The sequence below is a fragment of the Odocoileus virginianus genome, chromosome 5 (assembly GCF_023699985.2).
Source record: "Odocoileus virginianus isolate 20LAN1187 ecotype Illinois chromosome 5, Ovbor_1.2, whole genome shotgun sequence".
NCBI lineage: Eukaryota > Metazoa > Chordata > Mammalia > Artiodactyla > Cervidae > Odocoileus > Odocoileus virginianus.
Window position 1 is genome coordinate 37,887,682 of NC_069678.1, and position 19,857 is coordinate 37,907,538.

The window sequence follows — 19,857 nt, forward strand, 5'->3', positions numbered from 1 at the left end:
GATCTGCTTTCCTATTCAGTTTTCATATTGTCTTTATCCTTTTTGAGACATAATCATTCTTTTGAAAGTAAGAAACATAGGGTAATTTTCTTATTTTATAAGTAACCAATTGATGATACTCTTTTCTTTGCAATGTATGATTACTGTACATTAATTAAAAGGAGAAAAAATAATAGCTAATGTGAAGAAGTGTACAAAGAAGATCTTCACGACCCAGTTAATCACGATGGTGTGATCACTCACCTAGACCAGATATCCTGGAATGTGAAGTGAAGTGGGCCTTAGGAAGCATCACTATATACAAAGGTAGTGGAAGTGATGGAATCCCAGTTCAGCTCAGTGGCTCAGTAGTGTCCGACTCCTTGTGACCCATGAACCACAGCACGCCAGGCCTCCCTGTCCATTGCCAACTCCTGGAGTTGGCAATCCATTAAGTTGGTGATGCCATCTAACCATCTCATCCTCTGTCATCCCCTTCTCCTCCTGCCCTCAATCTTTCCCATCATCAGGGTCTTTTCAAATGAGTCAGCTCTTTGCATCAGGTGGCCAAAGTATTGGAGTTTCAGCTTCAACATCAGTCCTTCCAATGAACACCCAGGACTGATCTCCTTTAGGATGGACTGGTTGGATCTTTGTTCAGTCTAAGGGACTCTCAAGAGTCTTCTCCAACACCACAGTTCAAAAGCATCAATTCTTCTGCGCTCAGCTTTCTTTACACTCCAACTCTCACATCCATACATGACCACTGGAAAAACCATGGCCTTGACTAGATGGACCTTTGTTGGCAAAGTAATGTCTCTGCTTTTTAATATGCTGTCTAGGTTGATCATAACTTTCCTTTCAAGGAGTAAGAGTCTTTTAGTTTCATGGCTGCAATCACCATCTACAGTGATTTTGGAGCCCAGAAAAAATAAAGTCAGCCACTGTTTCCACTCTTTCCTCATCTATTTGCCATGGAATGATGGGACCAGATGCCATGATCTTAGTTTTCTGAATGTTGAGCTTTAAGCCAACTTTTTCACTCTGCTCTTTCAATTTCATCAAGGCTCTTTAGTTCTTCTTTACTTTCTGCCATAAGGGTGGTGTCATCTGCATATCTGAGGTTATTGATATTTCTCCTGGCAATCTTGATTCCAGCTTGTGCTTCTTCCAGCCCAGCATTTCTCATGATGTACTCTGCATATAAGTTAAATAAGCAGGGTGACAATATACAGCCTTGATGGGCTCCTTTTCCTATTTGAAACCAGTCTGTTTTTCCATGTCCAGTTCTAACTGTTGCTTCCTGACCTGCATACAGGTTTCCCAAGAGGCAGGTCAGTTTTTGCAAGAGGCAGGAATCCCAGTTGAGCTATTTCAAATCCTGAACGATGATGCTGTGGAAGTGCTACACTCAATATGTCAGCAAACTTGGAAAACTCAGCAGTGGCCACAGGAGTGGAAAAGGTCAGTTTTCATTTCAATCTCAAAGAAAGGAAATGCCAAAGAATGCTCAAACTATGACACAATTATACTCATCTCACACGCTAGCAAAGTAATGCTCAAGATTCTCCAAGCCAGCCTTCAGCCATACGTGAACCATGAACTTCCAGATTTCAAGCTGGTTTTAGGAAAGGCAGAGGAACCAGAGATCATATTGCCAATATCTGCTGGAACATCGAAAAAGCAAGAGAATTCCAGAAAAACATCTATTTCTGCTTTATTGACTGTGGCAAAGCCTTTTACTGTGTGGATCACAATAAACTGTGGAAGATTCTTCAAGAGATGGGAATACCAGACCACCTGACCTGCCTCTTGAGAAACCTGTATGCAGGTCAGGAAGCAACCGTTAGTACTGGACATGGAACAACAGACTGGTTCCAAACAGGGAAAGGAGTATGTCAAGGCTGCATATTATCACCCTGCTTATTTGACTTATATGCAGAGTACATCATGAGAAATGCTGGGCTGGAAGAAGCACAAGCTGGAATCAAGATTGCTGGGGGAAATATCAATAACCTCAGATATGCAGATGACACCACCCTTATGGCAGAAAGTGAGGAAGAACTAAAGAGCCTTTTGATGAAAGAGAAAGAGGAGAGTGAAAAGTTGGCTTAAAGCTCAACATTCAGAAAACTAAGATCATGGCATCTGATCCTATCACTTCATGGCAAATAGATGGGGAAACAGTGGCTGACTTTATTTTTTTGGGCTCCAAAATCACTGCAGATGGTGATTGCAGCCATGAAACTAAAAGACTCTTACTCCTTGAAAGGAAAGTTATGACCAACCTAGACAGCATATTAAAAAGCAGAGACATTACTTTGCCAACAAAGGTCCATCTAGTCAAGGCCATGGTTTTTCCAGTGGTCAGGTATGGATGTGAGAGTTGGAGTGTAAAGAAAGCTGAGTGCAGAAGAATTGATGCTTTTGAACTGTGGTGTTGGAGAAGACTCTTGAGAGTCCCTTGGACTGCAAAGAGATCCAACCAGTCCATCCTAAAGGAGATCAGTCCTGGGTGTTCATTGGAAGGACTGATGTTGAAGCTGAAACTCCAATACTTTGGCCCACTTTGCGAAGAGCTGACTCATTTGAAAAGACCCTGATGCTGGGAAAGATTGAGGATAGGAGGAGAAGGGGATGACAGAGGATGAGATGGTTGGATGGTATCACCAGCTCATGGACATGAGTTTGAGTAAACTCCAGGAGTTGGTGATAGACAGGGAGGCCTGTCATGCTGTAGTTCATGGGGTCGCAAAAAGTTGGACACGCCTGAGCCACTGAACTGAACTGAACTGAATGTTTTAATGCTTACTATGTACCAGGTTCTAGAGATTTACACATACTGATTTCTTTCATTCTCATAACCACATTCTGAGTTGGATGTAATTTATTATTCCCCTTTTACAGACATTAAAACTAAAATACAGAGAATCTAAGTAACTTGCCTAAGGTTTCATTGCTAATAAATTCGAATTCCAGCCAGGGCAGGAAATCTAGGTTTAGAATCCATGCACTTAACCACTGTACTATGTAATACAATCATAATTGATCGAATTGAAACTTGATTGTCTTCCAATTTCACTTCTCCTGACCTTGGCTAAGAAGTATCAAAAACGAGCCTGGAGAACCAAATTATGGAAGAGTCCCTTAAGGCCCTCGTTGAAAGTTACTTTTATCTATATTCAAACAAGCTTTGTTGCCAGTTATTAGACTTCCAGAATATCAAAAATAGCAAATTCAAAGAGAGGGGTAGATATTAATGATTGCAAGCACTGTTTGCCTTCTGAAGGCAGAATTTAGTGACTTCAGTTGGAAACTATTCCACAAAAAGATCAAAATTGAAGTGTTTCTAGCTACTAAGACTGCACAGCTTTCATAGTGTAAAGGGTTTAGAAATGCATATATTTAATAATTGCATTAAGCTTAGCTACTACTCTATCAGATCTGGTACGTACAATTAGATTAATTCTTAAATCTTTTCCTTTTCCAGCTTGGCTGGTCGATTGGTCCTAAACATTTGATAAAACATTTACAGACAGTTCAGCAAAACACCGTTTATACTTGTGCAACCCCTTTACAGGTAGGTGTTACAGTAATTTGGGGCTGCTGCATGGTCTTTGGGCAGAGGTGTTATTTTTATGTTCTGTACTTCAGTTGGCTCAGTTCCTTCATGTCCTTTCAGTATAATTTGGAAATTTAGAAGCAAACACATATTCATTGCTATCAAGAATGGTTTTGGTTTTAACAATAAAATTTTAACTTTTTTCACTCATACATTGCTGGTGGGGATTGCAAAATGCCGTGTTCATGGATTGGAAGAATCAATATTGTCAAAATGGCTATACTACCCAAAGCAATCTATAGATTCAATGCAATCCCCATCAAGCTAGCAACGGTATTTTTCACAGAACTAGAACAAGTAATTTCACAGTTTGTATGGAAATACAAAACACCTCGAATAGCCAAAGTAATCCTGAGAAAGAATGGAACTGAAGGAATCAACCTGCCTGACTCCAGACTATACTACAAAGCCACAGTCATCAAGACAGTATGGTACTGGCACAAAGACAGAAATATAGATCAATGGAACAGAATAGAAAGCCCAGAGGTAAATCCACGAACCTGTGGACACCTTATCTTCGACAAAGGAGGCAAGGATATACAATGGAAAAAAGACAACCTCTTTAACAAGTGGTGCTGGGAAAACTGGTCAACCACCTGTAAAAGAATGCAACTAGAACACTTTCTAACACCATACACAAAAATAAACTCAAAATGGATTAAAGATCTAAATGTAAGACCAGAAACTATAAAACTCCTAGAGGAGAACATAGGCAAAACACTCTCCGACATAAATCACAGCAGGATCCTCTATGACCCACCTCCCAGAATATTGGAAATAAAAGCAAAAATAAACAAATGGGACCTAATGAAACTTAAAAGCTTTTGCACAACAAAGGAAACTATAAGCAAGGTGAAAAGACAGCCCTCAGATTGGGAGAAAATAATAGCAAACGAAGCAACAGACAAAGGATTAATCTCAAAAATATACAAGCAACTCCTGAAGCTCAATTCCAGAAAAATAAATGACCCAATCAAAAAATGGGCCAAAGAACTAAACAGACATTTCTCCAAAGAAGACATACAGATGACTAACAAACACAAATGCAAATCAAATGCATTTGTGCATTTGAGAAATGCAAATCAAAACCACAATGAGGTACCATTACACGCCAGTCAGGATGGCTGCTATCCAAAAGTCTACAAGCAATAAATGCTGTAGAGGGTGTGGAGAAAAGGGAACCCTCTTACACTGTTGGTGGGAGTGCAAACTAGTACAACCACTATGGAGAACAGTGTGGAGGTTTCTTAAAAAACTGGAAATAGAACTGCCATATGACCCAGCAATCCCACTTCTGGGCATACACACCGAGGAAACCAGATCTGAAAGAGACACTTGCACCCCAGTGTTCATCGCAGCACTGTTTATAATAGCCAGGACATGGAAGCAACCTAGATGCCCATCAGCAGATGAATGGATAAGGAAGCTGTGGTACACATACACCATGGACTATTACTCAGCCATTAAAAAGAATTCATTTGAATCAGTTCTAATGAGATGGATGAAACTGGAGCCCATTATACAGAGCGAAGTAAGCCAGAAAGATAAAGAACATTACAGCATACTAACACATATATATGGAATTTAGAAAGATGGTAATGATAACCCTATATGCAAAACAGAAAAAGAGACACAGATGTACAGAACAGACTTTTGGACTCTGTAGGAGAAGGTGAGGGTGGGATGTTTTGAGAGAACAGCATCGAAACATGTATATTATCTATGGTGAAACAGATCACCAGCCCAGGTTGGATACACGAGACAAGTGCTCAGGCCTGGTGCACTGGGAAGACCCAGAGGGATCGGGATGGGGAATACATGTAAATCCATGGCTGATTCATGTCAGTGTATGACAAAACCCACTACAATATTGTAAAGTAATTAGCCTCCAACTAATAAAAATAAATGAAAAAAAAAAAAAGTGAAAAGAAAGGAAAGGGAAAGGAAAAACAAAAAAGAATGAGAAAACTCTGTAATTACTGATGCGGAAAGATACCCAGGATATATTGTAAAAATAAAAGCAAGATACAGAGCAGTATATATCATTATTTATGTTATATTCTGTATAAGAAAGGGAGAAAACTATTTGCTTATACTTTCTTAAAGAATCTCTGGAAGGACCATATGAAACTAGTTAAAGTGGCTATTTGAGGAGTAAAGGGAACAGATGAAACTAGTAGATAGGGTCTGGGGTGGGTTGCAAGACTTTTTAATGTATATTTTTTTATATTGTTTCTAGTTTTTTAATATCTATAAAACAGGGATCTATGTACTATTATTCTGTGAATAATCAGAATACTGAAAACTATTTTTTGGGGAAGCAATTAAAAAGCCAAAACCGGGAAACATGTTGGCTACAATAAACTTTTTTGTTTCCTATCAAAAATACCTACTGAATAAGAAAAAAAATCCTAATAAAATTTTTTTTCAAATGACTATAAAATGATATCATGATAAAAGCTAGTTGGGCATTGATTTTTATTGTATTCAACTCTTTTCATTCTCAAAATAAATCTATTCACTTAATAAAAAAATACTTACTGAGTGTCAGAGATAAAGCGGTCAAGAATCCCTGCCCTTTTGAAGCTTATAGACTATTGGGGGAGCACAGATAATAAGCAAGTAAATGTTTTATAACATAATATGTCAGATGTTGATAAAAGCAGTGGAGAAAAAATGTGAATGATTAGTACAGGGATTCATACATTTACGAAGAGTGACACAGTGGATCGATCAGCTTTCATTTACACTATCTTGCCCTGAAAGGTAATGGGGAAATGCTGGCTAGTTTATCATTTCTCTGATTGTCTTTCAGGCTTAGATCTAGCAAATCACTCTGAAGCTAACCTTAGTAGAAAACACAGTTGTCTTTTTCATTTCCAAGGAAGGCGTCTTTATATAATACAGTTGGCCCTCCCTATCCACAGGTTCTGCATCCATTGATTCAGCTAAAGATTGTGGATGCAGGGTTGGTTGAATTCACAGATGCAGAGCCCATGGATGCATTTCATATAAAAGACTTGAACATCCTCGGATTTTGGTATTTGCAGGGGCCCTGGAACCAATCACCTGTGTGAATAGTAAGGGACAACTGTACCCCTATTTCAATTTGAATTTTTGTGGTTCATCCTCAGTTCTTCACATTAGATTTAATCATTTCCATGTAACTTGTTCTTCCATTAGTCTGTAGAATTTCACATAGGTTCAACTGTAATTCCCTGAATCATTTTCTTGTCAGTAATATTACTCAGACAATCTTTATTTATTATACCAGTAAACTTGGCAGTACATAACATTGCCATATTTCCTTTCCATATTTTTCAATCTTAACATACAGGAAGCCTTGGCTCAAGCTCTCTGGATTGACATCAAGCGCATGGATGACCCAGAATGTTACTTCAATTCTTTGCCAAAAGAGTTAGAAGTAAAAAGAGATCGGATGGTACATTTACTTGAAAGTGTTGGCCTAAAACCCATAGTTCCTGATGGGGGATACTTCATCATTGCTGACGTGTCTTTGCTAGGTTTGTAAAGGTGTTTATTATTCAAATATACAGAAACCTAGGTGTGGAATTATATCAAATTTATGAAGAAAAGATTGGTACTAAAGCCAATATCAGCCTTTCATTTATGGGAAAATGGATTTCCACAGTGTCAGTGTTTTTCTGCAATCATCTTGATGATTAGGTCATTGACCTTGAATATGACTATTATGGAGTTATTTGTTCTAGGTATTCTAATAAACATAGAATTTACTGTTACCTTGTTCTGGTATGTAATTTAAAACAGGTACGTGAAAAAATATGTATCCTTTGTGTTCCTTTTAGTAAAATCTTAGTTTCCTTTTTACTTAAGAAAAAAAAACATTTCTAGAATATTGATGCTATTGGAGAATACCTGTCACTTTAGAGTATACAGAAATGAGGTCAAGGAGGAAAGTAATATTTATTGATGGTCTACTGCATGCCAACGCTTCAAATACTCTTTTTTAAAAAAAGCATTGTTATCTCTGTTTTTTAAGATATGGAGACTTAGAGAATAACTTACCTGAAGTCATACAACTAGATTCCAAATAGTTTTGTCTCCAAAAAAACGATGACCTTTACATTACTTGAAGCTACGATATGGAATTCTGACGTGCCGTACAAATCTAAAGTTAGAAGCATAGTAATATTTTATGTATAACATATTTCTTCCCCAGAACTGTAGTGTTAGTCACAGTAAATTTAAGAGCCTAATTTATTTTGACAGAAATTACAGCAATTCTGCATAGTTTTAAATGTTTTAAGGTTTTATTACAGTGAGGTGATATGCCAGTGAGCTTGAAAATTCTTTTATATATACTAAATTTTATGAAGCTAGAAACTTTCAATGTTATAACAAAACAGTGATTATTATTTACTCATTTGCTGTGAGAAAAGCAGAGTGACCAGGGGTTCTTGGCTCTGCTATTGCCAGAGAGCTGTATTTGTTAGGCTCCTAAGTTCTCTTCTTATATAAAAACCCTTATGATGTTCTATATTCTAAGGTTTAGAAACCACTTTTCCTGTATTGGGCTTAAATGTGCAGCTCATTTCATGAAATGATAAAAAGAAATGGCACAGTTTTCATCTATTTAGAAGAAAATTATTTTACTTTTATCTGCTTCCAACAAAACTTTGAGCTAATTCATATTTAAAGTCTTCTATGCAATGATATGTAAGTAGAAATATTCATATGTTAAAGTAACATGGAGTAGGGAAAGCAAATATTTTAGTCACCTGGGTTCATATGTAGTTGACCCTAGAATAATGCAGGGGTTGCAAGATGGTGACTCTGTACAGTTGAAAATCCATGTATAATTTATAGTTGGCCCTCCATATCTGAGGTCTTTCTGTGTATGTAGTCCCTCCTTATCTAAGGTTCCACAGAAGTGGATTCAACCAACCATGGATTGTATGTACCATGGTGTTTGCTATTGAAAAAAATCTGTGTATAAGTGGACTTACACAGTTCAAACCTGTATTGTTCAAGGGTCAGCTGTATTGTAATTAGCATTAACTTGGTTCCACACTTCATGGCAACGAAGACAAATAGAAAGATGGAATCAGTTACATGATTCTCGGATAAAATTAAACTTAACAGCTTTTTAGATACAAGTAAGTCTTTCCTGGAACCAAACTTTTGCAGATAGTAAATTCTAAAAGAAATTTATCACATTTTGACATTAAACATCAAAAAGACAGGAATGCAACTTTTTTTTGCATTAAGCTCTTAAATAGTTTCCCATTTTATCCTCAATTGATCCAGCCTGCATGCAGTGTTGGTTTAGGTCCTAGATCTTGAACTAGTATGGTTGTAATACCAGAAAGGATTTGGGCTAGAAAACAACTTTTATGATGATGGGGAAAAAGATGTGTATTCTTTATGATCCTTCACCTGTGTGAGAAAGAATGTTAATGTCTATAAGACCCTTCTCCATATGAAGACAAGTTTATTTTTCTCTTTCATCTGATTATTTTGATTATAGAAATTCTTCCATATACTGGAGGTTAGTTCCAGCTTTTTCAAAAGACAGAAGCAAGAAACAAAACTTTCATTTGATGGTAACTTAAAGATAAAAATGAACCATAAAATTCATGAACATAGTAATTCTCTTTATAGCTCATAGCAGTGACTAACTAGTTAATATTTTTTGAACATTTATGATACAGTAGTTTGCTTTACAAATATCAAAATCTCACAAAAGCCATATAAGATTGGTGCTGTTATATCCCCATTAATAGTTGAGAAAGATATCATTAAAAGTTAAGACATTTACTGAAGTTAATCAATTAATAAGTATCAGAGGTGGACTCTGAATGCAGAGATGCGTGTACTAACCAGTAAACATATTTTCTGCTATACTCAGCAACTTCCCTGACCAGTGAGCATCATCCTAGAACTAAAAAGGGAAACATTTAATCAGAAGACAAGATTACAAATAGGAAGATAGTAAGATAAGGTGTGAAATTAGGGAGGAGATAGTGGGAATAGAACAACCGATTTTTGTTTTCATAGTTTACTTAAATAAGCTAGTGCTATTATAATATGGTTCAAACTCCTACCTCCAGGAAACAGATATTATCTTTAGTTTGTTTGAACATCTGTCCCTGAAGCATTGAAAAGAAGTAGATTCCAACTCTCTCCAAACTAAAATATTTAGAATTGTATTTATTCCCTTCCTTTTCTTTGAGTACCATGGCAATAAATTTCTCTTTTCTAAGTGTTAGAAGAATAAATAAGCAGTTACTATACTGAGTGAAACTTACGGTTACCAAGGGGGAAAGCTGGGTGAGGGGGATAAATGGAAGAATTGAGACTGGACATATACACACTGCTATATATAAAATAGCTAATGAGGACCTACTGTGTAGCACAGGGAACTCTTCTCAGGACACTCTAGGCACCTACATGGGAAAAGAATCTGAAGAAGAGTGGATATGTGTGTGTGTGGAACTGACTCACTTTGCTGTACAGAAACTAACACAGCATTGTACATCAACTCTCTGTTGTTGCTGTCCAGTCATTGGGTTGTGTCCAACTCTGTGACCCCATGGACTGCAGCACACCAGGCCTCCCTGTCCCTCACTATCTATACCTCAATAAATTAAAAAAAAAGAAGAAATGAATAGTATAGACAGTGTTAATTACAGCATGTCAGTACCCTCCTGTTGTTTCTTCTACTGTTGTAATCACGACTCTCTCCAGGTTAACTTTGAGTGTGCTACTCTTGTGTAATTGTCACTTGGAGTTTTCACAGAATTGGCAATTAGACTCTGTTTTAAGTTGTCATTTTTTTAGAGTCAAATCTGAATTAAACACACATACATACATATGACTTAAAGTAGTAGTTTAACTTCATCTGTAAAATGAGAATTGTTGCATCTCACAGAATTATAGGGCAAATGAATGAGAGAATCATGTAACATGTTTAACAAATAGTAATAAATGGTAGCATATTATTAGCATTATTATATGGAAATTTTACATTCTTAAATCACAGGAGAAAATTGAAATAAAATCATTAAGGAAAGCCATATTAAGTCATTTAAAAAAATAAAGGTGAAACTTTCTTTAGTGTCAAGGTTTTTACACTATTAAGTTGAAGGGACCCAGTATTATTTAGTGAATAAAAGAAAGAAGATAACTGCCTTGATTTATTTTGAGCAATAAAGTATGTGTGTGTTAGTTGCTTAGTCGTGTCTGTCTCTTTGCAACCCCATGGACTGTAGGCCGACAGGCTCCTCTGTCCATGGAATTCTCCAAGCGAGAATGAATACTGGACAGGGTTGTCAGTCCTTTCTCCAGAGGATCTTCCCTACCTAGGGATCAAACCTGGATCTCCTGCATTGCAGGCACATTCTTCATGAATTGAGCTACCAGGGTAGCCACAGTAAAGGATAAAATAATTGATTACAGTGACCATCAGTGTTTGTTGCTTTGGGGCATTCAAAAAGATCTTGAGTACAAGTCAGTACAGTTGAAACGATATGAAGTGTTGGTTGCTGAATCCCAATGCCAGAGAAATATCTTGTCCAGACCTTAAAGCAAGATTGGAACAAGAGATAAATATAGGAATGTGTATTTGAAATTTTTCACCAAATTTTTAAAAAATTAAGCATAATATTTGGAAGAGGGAAACAATAAATATATCACTTGGGAGAACTATGTAGACATTTTCCCTTCATAAATAATGAATTATATTAATTTACTCATTCCACAAACATGCTTTTCAGTACTTACATGCTAGATACTGACCTTGGAGATGGGGATAGTGATAACTTGCAATATCCCTGTGGAGCTTACAATCTAATAATGAATTACCATTTGGAAATAAAATTCTTACAGATGAATACCTTAAAAATTGAGGTTATTTCCTTAATAATGATCATAGAGGCATATATTATTTCTAAATGGAAGAGTAACACTCCTTGTTGTCCTGCCCCTTCCAACTATCTTCCAGTGCTAAAAGATGTATACAGAAACATGATCAACCAGATGTATATGTGAGTAGTGCCTTAGAGTGTCATATCTGTAAAGCTTCTCTGGGAATTCCTTACTTCCCACCATATCATGCAGTATGAATCCAGCATGAGGAAATTTTGAATCTTAGACAAATGAAACACACTTTGCCTCAGATATAATAACTACATAGCCCATCCAATTTTTATTATTGTTTTAGATGTAGACCTCTTTGATATGAAGGACAGCAATGAACCTTATGACTATAAATTCGTGAAATGGATGATTAAAAATAAGGTAATGTTTATTGGCTTTTGCAATATTGTGCTGTATGTTATAGTAAATTACGAAGGAAACCTGTTGACATGCCTTGAAAAATGTGAGCTGTAGTTTTATTCCCTGATATTCTACTCACAGTTATTTGGAAGATTTTATTTATTTATTTATTTATTTTATTTTGGGCCACATTATGCGGTTTACAGGATCTTAATTCTGTGACCAAGGATTGAACCTATGCCCTTGGCAGTGAAAGCAGAGAATCCTAACCATTGGTTCACCAGAGAATTCTCTGGAGGATTTTAAAAATACATTTCTTTTGGAAATTATTGTGAATATTTGGAAGTATCTATTTGTTTTTAATGTTTGTGCTCTAAAAATTAATATTTAAAGTGTAAGTAGTTTTCATATTTTTCCTATTTGTTTTTCAGAAACTGTCAGCTATCCCAGTTTCAGCATTCTGTAATGCAGAGACCAAATTACAGTTTGAGAAATTTGTGCGATTTTGCTTCATTAAAGTAAGTTCCCTGTTCTACACATTTATAATGTCCTTCCTTCTGGTTTATAAAGCACCATTTTTTTTTTCTATTGCTAGGCATGATGTGCTCATATGCAGTTTTTAAGTTTTGGCTTGCTACCATAAAATTACCAGAACAAAAACTCAGCACTTTTTGAAGCTGAGTTTATTGGATTACAATATAATTAGATTCCTTACCTGTAACATTAAAGTATCCAGACACATGTGAAGACACAAGAAAATGCAACCTTTAATGAAAAAGAAAAAAATGTGACTTCTACACAGTCAATAGAAACAGATCTTAAGGGTTACTCATATGTAGGAATTAGTAGACAAGGACTTTAAAGCAGATATTATAAATGTGAAGATATGGTCATAATGAGCAACTAGATTAAAGCAATTAAAAAGAGAACCAAATGGAACTTAAAGAATTTTGAAATGTAATACTTGGTGTGAAAAATATATAGTCGTAACATACAGAAGATTGAGGATGTGAGAAAAAAAAGTGTCCACCTTAATACAGATCCATAGAAATCATCCAGTCTGAAAAAAGAGGGAAAAATTATTTTTGAAAAATAGACAGAGCCTCAGTGTCAATGTCAAGTAATAATATACATGTAACTGGAGTATCCAAAAAAAAAAAGAGAGAGAATGTGGCAGAAAAAAATATTTTTTAAAAGGACTATATTTCCCTATATTTGGTGAATAGCAATTTAGAGATCTAAAAATTCAGTGAACCACACAGGATACAAATAAAATCACAACTTGGCACATCATAATTAAACTGCTGAAAGCTATAGATAATGATAAGATCTTGAAAGCAGCCAGAGAAAAACTACACTTCACATGCATGGGAGTAAAGATATGAATGTTGACTAATTTCTTATCAGGAACAGTAGAGACCAGATTACAATGAAGTGGCACCTTTAAAGTGCTGACATATTCTATATCCAGGAAAATATCCTTTTACATTGAAAACAAAATATACATCCCTGATAAATGAAAGCTAAGAGAATTCAGCACCATCAGATCTGTGCTAAAAGATCATCTGAATGTATTGTTGCTATTTTTAAGATGTTATCACTACTGAAAACAATCTTATCAAAATTAAGGCACTCTCTATACCAACACACTCATCTATAAGTCTGGTCAGAATGATGTAAACACTGTTTTCAACTTTTAGAGACACCATATAGACAAACTATGGGAGACTTATTTAGAATAGAATATAAATTTTAACAATCTAACAATGTCAACATTTAATTATCTGAAATGTAGAAGAAAGGGTAAGGCCATTAATACTTGCATCTTATAGTGGATTTATAGAGGTATAAATATATATTATTTGAAGTTATAAGCAGAACTAATAGAACAAAAAAGTAACATAAGACTTCCAGTTTTAGAAATGGTCAACAGGCCTTCTCCCATTCTCTTCTTGGAAATTATTTTTTAAAAAGAACAGCTAGGAAAATGGAAAATAAATTCCAAATCCACCAGGAAATGAGGAAGAGTTGCCAAATACAGTGAAGGATATGGCAGAGGGAAGACACAGAGAAAGGCTCCTGCTTCTACGTCCTGACAGACAGAGCCAGTAGGTAGCCTATTCATTATCCAGAGCAGCAGGAACAGTAAGGGCACTGAGAGTAGAAACTTCTCCAGACCCATTTGGCAGCGTGGACAAGGCAGAGTAGAAACGTACGGTCATGTCATCTAGTACCTATGAGAACCAAGTAGAAAGAAAGGGCTATAGATTTACTCTTTCCTCTCATTTTTGCTAAAGCTGTGTTGAGGCAAAGTGGATACATTAAATTGGAGGGAGACAGTTACATTAGTTAAAAAGAAATAAAGTCAAAAAGAACTCCCCTTCACTGAACTCTCCATCAATCATATTTAACTTTACTGTGAGCCAAAAATAATTTCTACTCCCTTCTAGTTCTTTCCTGTCTCCTCCTTTATACAAATCTGCAAATACATGTTCAAATCATAGAGCCAGCAACTAGCTTACTCATTACCCAGAACAATAGGAACCATAATTGTGCTGGCTGTGGGAGCTTACAAAGAGAATTCACCCAAAAATGAGCAATAAAAAGGACCCGACTATGAATCTACAAAGATGCTATTAAGGAGAAGGAGAAAAATATAATGAAAAATAAGTATCAGAGAATATTCAACAACAACAACAAAAAACCAAAACCAAAAAGGAACTGTTGCCATAGAGCAAGTGAAAAGTGTTATATTTCAAATTCAAAACATTTAAAACAAGAGTTAACAGCAGAAGTTTTTTAAAATTCAGGGAAGCTATAGTAAGATAATATAAGAAGATGAAATGGTTGCTGTCAAGAGATCAGGTAAGATGTTGAAGGAGAAAAAATATAGCTATTGATAACAGTAGTGACATTGGAAGCAGCATAGAGAACACTAAATTCTTCTGTAAGTACACTGAGGATTGAGAAAAGTGGGTGAAAAGAAGTGAAGGGAACAAGGAATTTCTTTTTTTTTTAGGGGGGGGGGGGGGGCTATGCCATACAGCTTGTAGGATCTTAGTTCCCTGACCAGGAATTGAACTTGGGCCCTCAGCAGTGAAAGCATGGAGTCCTAAGGACTGGGCTGCCAGGGAATTCCCAGGAACAAAGAGTTTTTAAATGTTAGAAAAAGTATAAATGTGGAAGACAAATGATATATCTAGAGTTCCTGGAGGAGTGGAGGGTAGGGGTGAAGGGGGCAGAACAAGTAGAATTGGGAAAGAATTTTATAGCTTTGAGAATCCTTTCCATTTGAAACAAGGAAGGAAATGGCTTGTCTCAGGAATGTCACAGAAAAACACTGAGATGTACCTTGTTTAATATATTGGACTTTATAAATGATTCTTTGGTCCCTACACAAGGTGATCAGGGCCTCCATGGAGACAGGAGAGGAGGAATATCAGTGTAGACTCACCTTTGAGCATTCAATATTGGAAGACTGTGGAGCAACACCCAGCCCCTAAGGAAAGCTGACATGCCTAACCCAACTGCTTGGAAAAGCAAAAAATAAAAGGAGGGCAAAGCATGCCAAGAAAGTGGAAACTGAAAGAAAGCAGGGTGAATTTTAGGACAGAACAAGCCAAAGGCAGCACTTTACAGTGGCTATTAGTAAAATCCTCAGTAGCTGTCAAATATATAAAAGGATACAGCATCTCAATAATACAACAAATGAAAAATAAAACTGCCCAAAAAAAAGAAAAAGAAAACTGCCATGAAATTTTATATTATCTGTTAGATTGGAAATAACCAAAACAACTGGAAAGTTCCCTAAGATAATCTCATGCATTGATTGAGAGTACAAGTATAATTTGTAAAACCTCTACGGGGGTTAGTTTGAAAATTATCTAAATGTAAATGCACATGTCTTTTGGCCCACCAGTTCTGCTTGTAGGATTTTTTTCTGTGGATTTACTTGCATATTGAAGGTCTGTATTCAAGGATTTTCAGGGAAGCATTGTTTGTACTATCAAAGAGTTATAATACTGTTCTCTTGAAATATCCCACCCAGCATCGAAACATGTATATTATCTAGGTTGAAACAGATCACCAGCCCAGGTTGGGTGCATGAGACAAGTGCTCGGGCCTGGTGCACTGGGAAGACCCAGAGGGATCGGGTGGAGAGGGAGGTGGGAGGGGGGACCGGGATGGGGAATACATGTAAATCCATGGCTAATTCATGTCAACATATGACAAAAACCACTGCAATGATGTAAAGTAATTAGCCTCCAACTAATAAAAATAAATGGGAAAAAAAAAAGAGTTATAATAGACAACCGCAGTACTCACCAGTGCAGCCTGCTTGAATAAATTATGGTACATTCACATACCTAAACGAGTGAAGCAGCTCTGTGGAGTGCTGAGAATAAGTGAAAAGCAAGGAGCAGATTAGTTTGTGAGGAACCATATCATTTACATAAAAAGGAAAAGAAGGAAGGGAAGGAGAAGAAGCTTTTAAATGCCTCAACTGTCTCTCTGGAAGGATACATAATAAAATCCAGTGTTGCTTCTGGGGAGGAAAACTGAATGGCTGAGAGGCATGGGTGAGAGCCTGGGTTACTTAAAGAAATATATGTTTAAATAGTCTCAGTAAATAAGTTTTGAAACCTGTTTTTCCAAACAATTGTAGAGCAAGTTCCTAACTTAATTATTGATGCCTCTGTTACTGCCAAATATCTTATTATGTATTCTCCATTATACAACATTCTACAATATAACCATCAACATCATGAACTTAAGAGTGCTATATTATTCTAATTCTCAGATCCAATTCAGGTTTCATTGATTGTCCCAATAATGTCTTTTTTTTATCGCAAGCAAATAAATAAATAAAATCCAGGTCACAATTGTATCAATCAACCAGTCATCAGTCAGTCAGTCCAAGCCAGAATTGTGCATTGCATTAAGTTGTCATGTCTTCTTCAAGCTGGGAAGTTTCCTCAGATTTCCTTGATTTTCATAATCTTGATACTTTTGAAAATTATTGACCAATTCTTTTGAAGAAAGTCCCTCAATGTTTGTTTTACATTTACTCATGGATAGATTCAGGTTATGCACTTTTGGTAGAAACCACAGAAGTGATATTTTGTTCATTTTGCATCCTATCAGATAGCACGTGATTTTAGTTTTATCTACAATTGGTGATGTTAAGTTTAATCATTTTATTGAGGTGGTGTCTGCCAGGCTTCTCTACTGTAAAGTTTCACTGTTTGCTTGATAAATAATGAATGTTTTGTGGTGAAGTACTTTAAACTATGAAAATATTCTATATCACATCTAATAATTTATTCATTTAACCATTCATATATGTAAGGACTCATAAATTTTTGTTTTTTTCAGTGGGTTAAAATTTATTATTATTATTACTTATTTCAATGCTCAAATTTTCCAAAATTTGGCCATTAGGAGCCCCGTTAAGCTGGTCTCTGTTTCCTTTGACTTGTCTCCCATCATTTTTTGAGCACTTTCTTACTTTCTGGCATTTCAAGATGCAGTAGGTTCACTTTGTCATTGTCCAACTCAACCTGAAATCACCTTTTACTGGAGAATGGTATTAAGAAACCAAGATCTGGTCATGACAAGTGCTCATTGGGGTATTAGTATTCCCAGGCCCTCCCAGAAGACAGAGATAGGGAACATGTAAATGTATGTCCATACTTTCTATGTCTATCTATTCTACTTATTCCTATGTCTATCTAAATACATTGAAACCACCTCCTAGTTTATTCCAGCTTTCTCCCTATATATGTTAGTCAGTCCTTTCTTTGACAGTATTGACAGTGAAAACACCTAGCTCATCATTTAACCACTTCTTTAATCAGGACCTCTGCGTGTGACCAGTCTCCGTCAGTGCTACTGCCCCTCCACCCACCACCCCGACAGGCACCCTTTATCCTACTCAGGCTTTGACATTTTTACCAGTCTACCACCCCTGTCCCTTGTATGGTCACCATCCTCACCTCACCTGAGCTTCAGCACCATGTGCTGACCTGCTTCCATCACCTTCCTGCAGAGATACCCTCCTCTGAGTCTCCACCACCACACACAAAGCCACCACTGTCACCCGCTGCATGGAAGCGCCCCTCTTCCCTTACAGGCTCTGACGCTCCGTACCCGTCTGCGTTGGCAGATGCCTGCCTCATCCCCTCCAGGCTGCATGCTGCCTGGAACTACCCTGCCATGCAGATGCCTTGCTTACTTACCCCCTCGATTCTGACGCCCTATTCCTGACCAGTGCCACCACTGTCTTCACCACCACCTCATGCCCCGCTGCTGGAAGGTCTTCTTACTTCACTCCGGCTGGAGCATCCTGCGCCAGGCTGCTGAGGCTCTCCCAGCCCCATGCGTGCTCTCCTGTTTCCCTCAGCCCCACCGAACGGCTTTGGAGTAAGTCGTTCTGTAGAGATGGAAGAGAAAGGAAAAGAGTGGGGAGAGCAAGAGGAGGTTTATCCATCAATTTAACTTTATATCATATGTACATATTACCTATTCAAAAAACAAATAAATTGTATCCTTACAGTTGGCCCTCTCACTGTGGTGTTAGGAGCTTATAACTGTGAGACTTCAATAGGAGGGAGCAGAGTAGTGTGAAAGAACCAATTTATCCTCATTCAGAGCAGAGAATGGTAAACATTGTCTGAAGTTGATAAATTAAAAAACTAGGAGCATACATTATTTAGATTTTGTTGGTAATCACTAGAACTAAAATCAAAATTGCCATAGGAAGTTGACTTAGAGGATGATAGGGGTAGTAGAAAGGCACGAGAAGGGAAGAAACAGATGATTATTTTTCAGTGTAAACTCTTCTGTATTCTTTGACTTTTTTCTGTAGTTGTATATTAATTTATTACTGTAGTCTCACTCCGCCTGGCATCCTCTTTGTTGGGAGCTAAGGGAGGGGTTTCCTTTTGTTGTCTACACGGCTCTGTGAAAGAAGTGTGTGATTTTGTGCTCTTCCTACACAAGTGAACCAAACAGTAAATAAGGATCTCATCAGTACATCCTTCAGGCCCTCCTCCTGCATCAGTGTTATTTATAAGTCTGAGTCTCTGGCAGTGAGGGCGTCCACACTGACAGACATGGTTTTGGCTGGGATTAGGTTAAGCTGTTTTCAGACTGAGCTGTATATACAGATTATTGATCATTTTCTTGGTAATGTTCCTTGGCCCCATACTAGTTAATTTGTAGAGTTCTTTTGGTGTCAGGATAGTAGTAATAAAGTGCTCTGAACCAGCGGCCAGCATCACAAAACAGTATAATGTAATGATTGCTGTTGACACTTCTATAGCTCCCCTAACATTGAATTCTTATGAGGTTCATACACTTCTCTAGCCTGACAGCAATGGAATAATAGCATTATAAATATTCAGCCTGTTTGATTTGCTGCTAGGCTCCTAAAAGAGCTTGTGACTTGTGTATTTGGCCACCAAGGCAAAGGATGATGCTGTAGATGCCATTTCCCAGTTTTTGTGTTCTTGCTAAGGTTAAATGGTTTAAAATGGGGTAGAACTTCCAGTGACACTACTCAAGGTATCCCCCATCCCCATGCCATGCTGTTGGACTCTGTCTCAGCTACAGAGGCCGAGGACCAGCTAAAGCCTGGCTCAGGTTATCAGGGGTTGAGGACCACTCAGTTTCCAAATCACTACATGACTCTTACAGATGGACTGACTTTGGTATACTGTTTGTATTTAAATCTTTACTTCGTCTTGAATTTATTTTGATTTGTAATGATGACTATTTCATTAATTTACAGAAAGACAGTACATTGGATGCTGCTGAAGAAATCATCAAGGCGTGGAGTAGACAGAACTCTTGATACATACAGAGTGTGTTGTTTCTATTCAGTGACCTAATGTAAAATTACTTGATGCTGCCACTTGCTAGATATTGAAAAGAAAATCTTTCAATACAAATAAAATTTAAAGGAACATTTCCATTGATAGCCTCACCCCTAACAA

At 37.0% G+C, this 19,857-nt stretch overlaps 1 protein-coding gene across 3 annotated transcripts in view; it reads left to right on the forward strand.

Annotated features, from left to right (window-relative positions):
- The window catches only part of KYAT3 (kynurenine aminotransferase 3), a 67,108-nt gene extending 47,251 nt beyond the window's left edge, over positions 1-19,857 (forward strand). For 2 of the 3 annotated variants that reach the window (XM_020890197.2, XM_020890198.2), the window contains 5 exons: positions 3,470-3,559; positions 6,939-7,125; positions 11,805-11,881; positions 12,292-12,378; positions 19,653-19,857. In XM_020890197.2, coding sequence (XP_020745856.1) covers positions 3,470-3,559; positions 6,939-7,125; positions 11,805-11,881; positions 12,292-12,378; positions 19,653-19,715 — 504 coding nt within the window. In that variant the 3' untranslated portion in view covers positions 19,716-19,857. The remainder of the gene's footprint in view (positions 1-3,469; positions 3,560-6,938; positions 7,126-11,804; positions 11,882-12,291; positions 12,379-19,652) is intronic. The other variant, XR_011487801.1, reaches the window with a different exon arrangement.